General features: G+C 36.0%; 1 protein-coding gene across 3 annotated transcripts in view; it reads left to right on the top strand.

The window, feature by feature from the left end:
• The window catches only part of LOC150097287 (putative RNA-binding protein Luc7-like 1), a 121,339-nt gene extending 112,831 nt beyond the window's left edge, over nucleotides 1-8,508 (top strand). For all 3 annotated transcript variants that reach the window (XM_090407615.1, XM_090407617.1, XM_090407616.1), the window contains 2 exons: nucleotides 1,091-1,251; nucleotides 8,152-8,508. In XM_090407615.1, the coding sequence (XP_090263741.1) occupies nucleotides 1,091-1,251; nucleotides 8,152-8,377 (387 nt within the window). In that variant the 3' untranslated portion in view covers nucleotides 8,378-8,508. The remainder of the gene's footprint in view (nucleotides 1-1,090; nucleotides 1,252-8,151) is intronic.
• Nucleotides 8,509-12,267: the final 3,759 nt, after the last annotated feature.

Raw genomic sequence — 12,267 nt, 5'->3', positions numbered from 1 at the left:
CCCTTTTGAGGGGGACTTTTCATAGTGTGGCAGATATATCAGGTGGAATTTGTCTCCATTCCTCAATCAAATCAGCGCTGAGTTCTGTGACAGATCAAGGATGTGCTGCTCTAGACCTCAATCACCTCCATTTCATCCCACAGGTGTTCGATGGGATTGATGTTAGGACTCTGCACAGTCCCGTCATTTAACACCCATCTCTTCATACCATTTCGTGACAGCTGCAGCTTTGTAGCATGGGGCATTGTCATCTTGATAATAACACTGGTCCTTCCATAAAACTTCACAGTGTAGGCAGTACCTGATTATCCAGAATATCAAGGTACGGAGCTGCCTTCATGGAACCACAGTTAACGACCAGTGATCCCATTCCAAACCAGTTGAATGCCCCCACCCCCCAACCATTACTCCATCACCACCAAACTTTACCTGCGCACCCTGTCATCAGACTGGAAATAGGTGAACCTTCATTCCAGAGTACTGTTTTCCACTGGTCAGTTGCCCAGTTCACACCTTTTTGGAATAGAAGTATGTCACCATACTTCTATTCCAAAAACAGTTGACATTATTAGCATTCAAAAATGTGTAAGCAGAGCTAATCTAAGGTGGTATGGTCACTTAAATAGAATGGGTGAGGAAAGGTTAGCAAAACAGGTGTTTGATGCCAAGATGCTGACAGGAAAGATCCAGAAGAAAACCAAGGTCAGTCAGAAGTGCTTTAGAATAATGAAATGTTAGATATGACAATATTGGAGTGCGCACAAGTAATAGATAGGAGAAAATTGTGTATAGGAGATTAATAATAATATGAACTTAATCATGTAATGCTGTCATAATAACTTGAACACTCCTTGTGGGTATATATCAGGAAAATGATCACACACTAAACTGCTTTACTGCTCAAAGGGTTAATCTGGATAGAGAAAGTTGAAATTAACAACTTTAAAAACTTTTACTTAAAATCACAATTGACAAAATGAGTGAATATGGTTTTTGTTATGGTTAAATAAGTATTTGATTGCAATTTAAATATAAGAGTTTGATGTAATTATAAAACATAAAACTGCATCTTTTTTCTGTATAATTTCAGAACTCTATAAACGAAAAACAAGAAGAGCCAGAATTTCCTAAGCAAGAAAGGGATTTTAATGTCGAAAGAGAAGGTAGAGAAAGTCGTGGGAAGGAATGGAATAATAAATGGTTCAATTCCAGAAGTCGCAGTCGAAGTCGTAGTCAGCCTCGAAAACAGGAGTGAGTAGATTTGTGCGATATGTAATAATTTGAAAATGTAACGCTTTTTGAATATTAGTCACTTTTTTGAAACCTCTGTTTACTGCATGTTTACTGCATGCATCTGTGGCTTAATTCACAAAATTGTGCAGTGTCTAGGAAGTGGCTGCAGTTTGTCTGACATAGACAACCCTTCTAAAGTATATCACTGGCAAGAAATTAAGGTTTGCAGTTGTTCATTTCTTGTATGCTTCTCTCCAGATTATGTTTTGATTCAGGTTTGCTGGCTAAGATATTTTGAATCATTCCCAAATCTTTCTAGCTACAGTGATATGTTATGGGATAAGCTACGCATCTGTGCAGTTTGGGATAAGTGCATGGATTCATTGGTAGTTTAGATACTGCACGATTCCTCTGGTTTCAAATTCATGGTTTATTATATCCATTCAGATCGGTACTTTTGTTATCACAATAGACATGGTTTCATATTATTGCAAGAAATTTCAAATAGGCACAAATATGTGACTATTTTCTTATCCACAGTAGTAATCTTTATTGTCTGCTTGTAGTTCTTGTAAAACAGCTGCACTAGTTATTTAGCTTTTGTGTTTTGGTCAGAATTATTCTTGCTGTGTCATGTTTTTTTTTCCAGTTTTCTGACAAGGAATACAGACACTGCATTGATATAACCACTAAATTGCCATTTCCTTTAGATGTATTCAAATGATGTTGTACCTTGAGGGTTAGGGTACAACATCATTTGATACTGCACCCTAACCTCATAGCATAAAGATGCACTGTCCTTAACAGTGGATCTTTATGCTATATCACCAGCAGGTCCATCACAGCTGAGTACAGCTCTCCATGTTTTGATATTCCATTCTATTACAAAGTTTCCCAAATGGCCTCTGAAACTTTTACCTTCATGAGACAATTATATTTATCTGTAGTAAATGCCATTAACTTCCTATATCCAATGTCTCCTATTTATGATATAATTAACATTGTCTGTTTCTACTAGGGAAAGCTGTTAGATTGTTTTTTCACTGAACTGTAATATGCAGTTTATGCTGGTTTTGTAAGATAGTCAGTTCTCCAGCTTTTTATTTGTTTATGCATGGCAATACTGAAAAGGGTATGTCCAATCAGAAATTGAAAATCTAATGAAAGATCTGTATTTCAAAATCTTTTTTAACTCATGGGGAAATGAAATATTCTAGATAAATGAAAAAGAAAATAGGAAAATATTTTGCACCTTGTAATGTCTTGATTTACATAGTACACAGTCTTGCCATAAATACTGTTACAACTTCTGCACTGCCCACAGAATTGTATGAGCCTGGATCCATTTGTGACACTGTGTGCAATCAACATTCGCATTTTTATCAGTAGAGAGAGAGAGTTGTCTAGCTGGATTGGTTAACAAAAAAATGTGGCTGAGTTCACAATACTCAGACCCATGGCCTCCACATCCTGAAGCGGTCCCTCAGGCCAGGATTTTCGGCGGGCCCCCTACCAGTTGCTCAGGTTAAGGACAACGCATTGCTATACAATCTCCATGGTTTAGGATCAATTAGTTTAAATGATAACACAAAAGTAATATTTATTTAAAAAACTACCAACATCTACATAATACAAACTAATAATAATATTCAAAATTACTTCAAAGTATATTTTCTAGCTTTTGTCGATGCAAATTTATCAAATCATTTTCGATGCACAAAATTCCTAGATGATTAAGTCGTTCTTGGCTACTTGTGCTCTTTTGCCATGTTTTCAATGAATTGGCCAGTCTGCTGAATAATCTCTCAGCTGAAGAAACAGTAACCGGTATTGTGCAAAATAGTTTAATGGCGAGGCAGATATTGGCAAATATACCTTGCAAGGTTTTGTCATAAATTGCATTCAGAAGTCTCACCAGACTTGTTTCTTAGCCAAAAACTATCTTATGAATACTTTTAAGGTGAAGAATTTCATTCAATAACTTTTCTGAGATCTTTTTCACAAGTTTTGCTGCTTTTGTGATAGGTTGACTATCATCCAAGTTGTGGAAATTTAAAATAGATGAGAATAATTCACATATATTATCTGCTGCTTCAAACCTTGTTTTTAAATCATTCATAATGAAATCCAATACTGGATAAATTACAAAAATTTTGAAATCTTGTTCAGGTTCTACAGTAGTTTCTCGATTTTCGCAAAATTGAGGTTACACACCGATTGCTTCAGCAACTACTTTTGCTTCTTGGAGAACACTTTCCCACGAGTCGTAAGTGTTGTATCTCTTGCGCTAATTATCTTATAAGTGCGGACTCAACCTCAATAGATATTCCTTTACTTTGTATAATAATGTTCTTATTGTCAATATTTGCTAATATTTTGTGCCAAAACATTGTCATTAGCATGCCTTTATAAGATCTGAAATATTTTTTCAAGACTTTAATTGTGTTCAGTGTTGAAGGAGAAAGCGAGACGGGCAAACGAAAACTGAAAACTAAAGTAAAGCCTTTCAAATGGGAAGTTCAGAAGAGTAACCATAAGTCTGAAAAGATGGATAATGGGTTGGAATCGATTGCAAAAGCTAGTAGTCTCCTCTCAGCAAATATTCATTCATATTTTAGAAAGTTTCTTATTGTCTTTTGTTAGTCTCACTTAACTGGCCGACCCGACAAGACGGGCAGCCCCCTAATCCAGTGCCCCCAGGCTAGAGCCCTGTCAGCCCCACCCTTGTGGGGGCCATGCTCAAACCTCAGTATTGCCAAAGCTAAATTTAGAAAAACAAATTATAGCTATTTGCTCTTTTTCTGTTGGAAGTAAATTCTCAAGGAATATAGCATTTTCTATATATACACCTATCCTCAAGGGTGTACTATTGGAGCACTATGCAATAAGTTTATTACTAGTTTCCTAGTCGGTGATTTTCTTCTAAATTATGTTCTCAATATTCTCAGATCGTGCACTTAAGTACCAAGTGCACCAATCCATTGAAATTTTGGTGTTCCTCTGAGATTTTTCTGCTATGTAATGACATTAAACACCTCTCTTGATAATTTTTTTCCTTCATCCTGTTTAAGTGACCATACCACTTACATTTGCTCACATATTCTTATCTTTATTTTAAATGTGATTTTGGTACTGATGCAATCTGTTTTTTGCTCTACCAATGTTTCTTAGAACTCATCTGTGGTCCTTAGTCTTTGAGAAACTGATCTCAAACCCAGCTTTCAGACTATGAGTTAAAATTGGTTTCAACACTATGTATAAGATGTTTTATTTGTTTAAAAGATCTTGCCTGTTTTTGTCTCCTTATACTTATCCAGGTCTGCTAAGTTCCATATATTTTCCATTGATGCTTCTTATGTTGATGGTGCCAATCATGAACTCTGCTGATGTTGAGTTGGATTTTTTTCAGTAGCTGACTTTTTGATGTTTGTCCTAATATCTTAACAAAAACAATGGGGCTATCATGTCGTACCATCATTTTGCATTATGATTTAAGCCAATGAAAATACAATTTGGTGAACTAAATCCCAAATTGCCAGCACATTGTTCAGTATCCAGGTAGATACCTAACAGATGCAGTACAGCAAAGTGAGGAATGGGCATTAGATCAGAAGCCCTGGTTGGTTCTCTGCATTCCTTAAAAGGCTTTGTGGAGGTCTCCTCCCAATTATCCACCTTTTGACCTTAATTTTCCTGGCAAGATAAGCATCCTGCCAGAAAAATTAAGAGTTTGAAGAGAAATTTGGTTGTGCAGTCTAAAGGCAACCCAAAAATTTTTTTATCATTATGCTGCAAGTAGAAGAAAGAATGAGTATGGAAGAATAACTTTACTGAATGCATGCAGATGTTACCATTGTGTCTGAAGTAGGTGTAATTGTTCAGATAATGAGTGCTCACTTTGCTAAGATCTATCAACCTGGTGTTTGTAACGTGGCACACAACACTATCACTACATAGGATGAAGAGATAGAGGTGCGCAAGGAGGTTCAGTATCTGTTGCATAACAGATAAGAATTCAGCATAAGGACAGATGAGATCAGCACATATGCTGAAAGTGTATTCAGAACTTATGGTAATGGTTAGATTCTTCACACAGTTGTATAATTTCAATGAACCCAGAAAAGTCCCACAGGAATGGAAAGACTCATAATTCCATTGTAGAAGGATGTGCAAAAACTGATATCTAACTTCAGTATCCCTGGAGTAACTGAAAATTTTAGTGAGATGGTTAAGAACTCACATAAATAAGTTGACAGACAAGTTATACTTTGCAAGGAGGAGTAGTTCAGTTTGAGAAGGTTCATGTTTTATAATGTTACAGCTAAGTTGAAAGTGAATGAGTACACTGTAATATTGTTGAGCTTTGTTAAGGTATTTAAATGTTAGTAAGTGTAAAGTTATGTACTTTGCATGATGAGATTTCAAATGCATATTATAATTAAAATTATGCTTGGAGAAACCTTATGAGGCTAGGGATCTTGGAGTTGAAATGGATAGGAATTTGAAGCTCAAAGGTCATGTAGCAAAAATTGAAAATACAATTCAGAGGATAATTGCATTGCTGAAATGGACGTTGGCATATAAGGATAAGGCAGTCATCTTACAACTTTACAAGACCTTGATATGAACACACCTGGACTGCTGCATGCAGATTTGGTCTCCTAGGTTCTGAGGAGATAAAGAAGCTGTGAAAGGTTTCAAAGATGATATCAGGATTATAAGATGTAAATTATGTGGGCTGCAGACACACAGGTAAAGGAGAAAACATAATAGAGGACTTGCCATAAATGTTACAACTTGAATATCCCATAAACTTTTAATGTATCAGTAAATCATTACAATTTTCAGTGTACACACACCACATATATAACAGCACTAAATGTCCCCCTTTTTCCTTCATGCATGACTGATGTCTGTGAAGCCACATACTGATGGTGGTGGTGGTGCACAGACAACATCCAACAGAAACATGTTGCAACTTGAACAGTGCATAAATCTTTAATCTATCATTACAACTTTCAGCACATACAAACATGTGATATGTGGTTGGGAACATTTGGCTCCAAACACTGTTGTGCGGTCCTTGTCTTGTGTGCAGGGGCTGAGTGTTGTTGGTGGATTCACTGCCTACCCTGAAATAGTGTTGTTCAGGGGCTGCACCACAGGCTCCTCACAGTGTCTTGGTACACTTTGGTGGAGGTTTTGACCGTTTCTCGCAGAAATGCATCTTGTATACCCCTAACCAAACTATACTGCATTACAATAGCTGTTGCATTTGTAATACAGCATGGTTGACCTGTTCTTTGGTGGTCAGATACATCTTCTGTATCGTTATAATGGTTAATAGTCCTATACACAAACATCCTACTGATCCCGAGTGTTCTTAACGTGTTGAAAATGTGGCTGCATTCCAACCTTGTGAAGTGCTATTACATCTGCACATTCTCATAATCTCCCCACTGCATGTTAACCCTAATAGCTAGACCCCCCCTACCTCTCTACTATAAAAACACAAATGTTGATTGCACACAGCACACCGCTAATGGAACTGAGCTTGTGCAATTCTGTGGGCAGCGTGGAAGTTGTAATAATATTTATTATTATTATATGACACTGCCAGGGAGTCCAAGTGGTGCTACATATTAAATACATAGCTGCTTGGTGTTATATATTTAACATTGCAGGAGGCACTCTACTCCACTAAATACATCTCACTCTCTCTGATCTACGACACTACTGCCCACCATCACCAACAACAATATTTTTTGTATGTAAATTGCATTGTTCTGAAAGGTGATTTTTCTGTATATGGGATCAAAAAAAAAAAAAAAACCTGATGAGAAAACAACCCTGCTACTTCTTTATGAGATTGGCTAACTCAACTTCAGTTGAAAAAGTCCATATAAGGATTTCCCTCGTCACAATGAGAATTGAACCCAGATATTTTCAGTCGAGTGCACTGTTCTTCCAATTGCGCTTACGGTTTACGGAGGCATATATTTATGGCAAGACTGTATAAACTTGAAAGGATGTCATATCAGTTGGCAAAATTTTTCATTATATGGAAAGAGTGGAGAGAATAAAAGGAGGCATCCCTGGGAAGTTTGTGCAGTTAAGGGGTGAGAACTAGATTTTTTTTCTCCATAGCAGTAGGTGAGTCAAACAGTTTGTCTATTGAAGTAGCGAATGCGTCTAGTGTGAATGAGTTTGAAACAGTATGACAGCTATGTGGGTGATGTAATAATGTATACTGTGCATTATCATAACCAGTATATTAATTAAGAGTACTGATTATAATAATAATCAGTAATTAATACTGTACCAAATGCTCTTTGGGAATAACACTGTCCTGCATGTCCCACTGATGAATAACTTTGTAAGATTGGTAGCATCGGTGACACTTGTCAACTTTTTGGTGACCCCTACCCTCAAAGGTTTGTGAACCTTTGAGGGTAGGGGTGTGTGGGGGGAGGGAACTAAGGATCTTTCTATTTTTACTGTGTTAGTCCATTTTGTAATATCCGAAGTGAATGCATGTTCTCTGATATACTGTTTAGTTTATATTACATTAATTTCAGAGGTTATAATTAACGTGTTATGAGGTCCATTTGTATTTTTCAAGTAATGCTATAACTGTAACAAGACTTCAGGGAGTCACATCTTTTAAGGATATTTAACTGCTTAAATGACCTCCTATACACCAATATTCCTATACAGCAATAGATTAATATAACAATATCATTACAAAGTGGATAATAAAAACAAGATTTAATTCTTGATGGCATTATCAGGAGGCATAATCATGTGATTGTAAATAACTTATAAACTTTATCAATTTTAATATTGCTTGGTTAAATGAAAATTAGTTGTTCACTCTTAACATTCCTTCAGAAATGAATATTTATTTATTTTATCAAGGATACATTCAGATTCCCCAGAAAAATGGAACAAACGTTCTCGCTCTCGTTCGGGTTCACGTAACAGATCACGGTCACCCAAAAGTCATTCCTCTTCTAGAAGATCTCATTCTCGGGATTACAGATCTCGTGATGATGGCAGGAGTAGACACAGTTATCGTCATGAGAGATCAAAAGACCGGCACAGACGTTATTGGGATAAAACAAGATCATCTGACAGATTATAAATTATGTTAAACATGTAGCAAGATTGTCTATAAAGATACCAAGGACATGTAAGTTATTCTCAAATTTCAAATTGTAATAGAGCTATGTATAATGGTTTTGTTTTTAGTTAAAATAAAAATTTGCACACAGTTTTGAGTCAGTTATTCATTATTCAACATTTTTTAAATCGCTTTGTGTAAATAAATGTGTACCTGTTTCCTCAGAATGATCTTTATCAAATTTTTACAAGAGGGACAAAGTATGGTGCTGGATTGATCTACAACTGAGTTATTTACATATTTCTTACAACTAAAATTTATTAGTTGATATGTAGCAAGAGGGAGGCATAATCGTGTGATTGTATTTAAAACACCACACATATTAATAATAAAATTACATTGCAAAATTTATAATCCATTTAGGAACGAAGTAATTATGTCTTGAAAATAAGTTTCATGTACTGCTCCACAATGAGTATATGAATGAATTATTATGGATATTACACAACTATTATAAACTCTCTAATAGCTACATACATACATATGGTAGCTGGTTTTTTAAAATTAATTCTAAACTTAAACATTCTTTTCATTTGATTTTCTTGCAAGGACTAAACTAAGACAAGATTATTGAGGCATCGACTTGTAAAATTGCAAGATTTTGTGCTTTTCTTGGATGTTATTTAAGATTTCATACTTAAATCTTTATACCTGTTAGATATTAATTTGCTTCCTTTTTAATCATAAATTATTCCCATTATTTTTCCATTTTCTTCCCTGTTCTTAACTGGCTTGTGGACAGCGTGTGGCAGTATAAGACACTTTTCCATATTTGGCTTTAAATTGTAGTTACATAATGATTACTTAGTCAATGGCATTTGAGTGAATTGCTTTTTTTGCTTTTTTATTGATTTATTCCCAAGGAATACACTAGGTGCTTCCAGAAACAGAGTTCCGATGGTTGTAAATGAATGAAATGACATTTTCAGTATTACTTTGTCACAAATTTACACATACTATCAGGTACCAATTATATATTTGGCTTAATCAAGTGTAAGTAAACAAAATTTGCACCTGAAGTATTTTTAGGACTGGGGCAACTTGTGGTAAAGGTGGTATAAGTTCCGATCACTTGCCCGAGTTGCCCCAGTCCTGAAAATACTTCAAGCGCAAACTTCATTTGCTTACACTTGGATAAAGGATTAAACCAAATATATAACTGGTAGCATAGCCAATTGAAAAAACTTCCTTCAACTATATCTAATCCGGAGAATTTTAATAAGGTGTTGACACTTTTTGGCAACTGGTATATGGTGATATGACTTCTGCATTACTTCCACCTTAGTATTACCACCTCTGGATCTGGCTCCCACTGACGAGACCTCAATAAGGGTCAAAACTAGTCTGGGTAGTAATGCATAGCATTATACATCTCCGCAAGGAGATGTTTTGCATTATGGGATACTAAGGCAAGTGATCAGAACATATACCACCTTTACAATGAGTTGCCCCAGTCCTGAAAATACTTCAAGAGCAAACTTCGTTTGCTTACACTTGAATAAAGGATTAAACCAAATATATAATTGGTAGCATAGCCAAGTGAAAAAAACTTCCATGAACATACTATCAGCTGCTGCTTTATGTAGTTACTATTTACCCCTGCATTGAGACATTTGTCATGTCAGGGCATGAGTTTTTGTATCTCATCCCAAATCCTTCATGGCCATCTTCATACAATCATCATTGCTGTCGAATTGTTGAGCTGCTAAAAATCTCGTTAAGTGGAATAAAAAACAAGTCACTGGTGCAAGATTGGGCTTTAGAGAGGGAGAGAAGGTTACCCAGTTAAATTCTTCAAGCACTTGGCATGTTTGAGCAGCATGGAGTCATGCATTGTTGTAAATCAAAACGGTTTCGGAGCCAGAGACCTCACCTTTTTTTTGAATAAACCACTGCAATTATTTTAGTGTTACAATAAACGTCTTTTTTTCCTTGAAGCTTAGTCGGTGAGCAAAACACTGCATCTGTTCCAAAACATGGTCACATGATTTTCCTGGAGAAAATCATGCATTTGAATTGATTTGCCTTTTGGTGATCCACAGTGCTGCCATTGCATTGATTGCTGATTACTTTATCATCTCATTCACCTGAATGTTATTTATCCATCATTATTGTCCATCCATCATACACATTCCTATTCCCTACACTATCTCACCATTACCTGAATCATGGCATTTTCTCCATATACTTTACTAACTTGTTAATAAATTTCATCCAGGTAAACATTTTATTTTTCTTATTTTATGACATGAAGAATTTATAGATTGAGAATTTACATGTCTGTTGTGTACCTGACTCTTTTGATATCATAGGCACATTCCCCATTTCTGCCACTGCTGTTACCAGCACAATCAGATTGTGCCTTGTGTATATGGTACTCTCTCACTGTAGTAAATGCTGTTATAATAAATTTGCTGACAAACTGCTGAAAATCACATAGAAACAATGCTATCTGAAGGAAATTCACTATATCAGACTAGCCACCATAACAAACTATTCTTATGGTCCCATATTTATTATGTTTATGTGAATTTTCATTAGCCCGTATCTTTTAATAAACATTCAGAGTTAACTTATGTTCCCATGATTTCTCAGTTGAGCATCATCAAATTCCTAACATTTACCCTCAGGCGATACAGGATGTTATGATAGTACTACATGAAAAGTTATATCATTACTAACTTGCACTTGACAATTTTCTTCCAAATTAATCTGTTATCTGTCAAGACTCCAATATTATACTTCAAAAAGCCTGAATGGCAAAGAAATGGAGTTGGCGAGGAATTGGATAAGTACCAGATCAACATAATAGGGGTGACTGAAATAAAAAAGACAAACTGGTGAGATCTTACTGAGCAATAAATACAAAATGATTATATTCAGGCAATGACAATCAAGGAAAAGGAGTAGCCATAGTATTCAACACTAAATACAAGGCTAATCGTCTTAATGTCAAGCCATATCAAGTACAGTTGATGTGGGCAAGTATCAGAATGGGGAATTGGACAATGAGACTTATTTGTACCTATGGTCCTACAGAAGGTTATGTAAAAAAAAAAAAAATCTCATGATACGTAACTTATGGTGTTGACCTAATTTAAAAAGACTTGTTATAAATATTCATTGAAATGGTATTTTTTGTAAGTTGTATTCAGCCTTGGTTACAATGTGGCACATGATGTAATCTCGTGGAAAGTTATGACTAATGGGTCAGCAAGTTTGCCGCTAAGATTAGTAAAGAGTTAAGGGGATTACCATAAGTGGAAAGTTACAGATACTAGCGAAGAATGATGTCATCGTATCCAAAGGTCAACAAGTGCCAAGGATAAGGAATTCGAAAAGCCCGCAAAAAGTGACATCTCCACATGCCTGAAGGTGAGAACGTAACCAGTTTCAAGAAATGCATGCGTGTGCAAAACTGAAATCTAGGTCTATATAAGGCACATTGTCAGAATGGAATTTCATCCCAGGATTCTCTATGCTTTCTCTTACTTGAGATCACTGCCATTCATAGTCAGGAAGTGAAAGATATATGCTTTATTGGTTCATCTCCGGGGTTTTCAATGCTTTCTCTTACCTGAGATCACTGCCATTTGTGGTCGGGAAGTGAAAGAGAAACTTTTCATCTATTTGGATCGCTGCCACGAGAGAAACGTTGTATCGAGCTGTCAGAAAGGAAAGGAGCTGCTATAATAAAGGGATGGTTGACTTCGTGAGCAAGGAAAGAAATTAACGAGGAGGAATACGGTAAATGAAGAGAAGGATAAGAAGATTCTAGTGGAACATTAACACGTTCGCTGCTAACTAAGAGTATACTCGTAGTTGGTATATGAGCCTCGCAAGCCAATTAT

This window comes from Typopeltis vanoorti, chromosome 17, assembly GCF_054136105.1.
Source record: "Typopeltis vanoorti isolate ZY-2024b chromosome 17, IOZ_Tvanoo_1.0, whole genome shotgun sequence".
NCBI lineage: Eukaryota > Metazoa > Arthropoda > Arachnida > Uropygi > Thelyphonidae > Typopeltis > Typopeltis vanoorti.
Note: the sequence above shows the minus strand (reverse complement) of the source record. Positions and strands in the feature narration are given on the sequence as shown.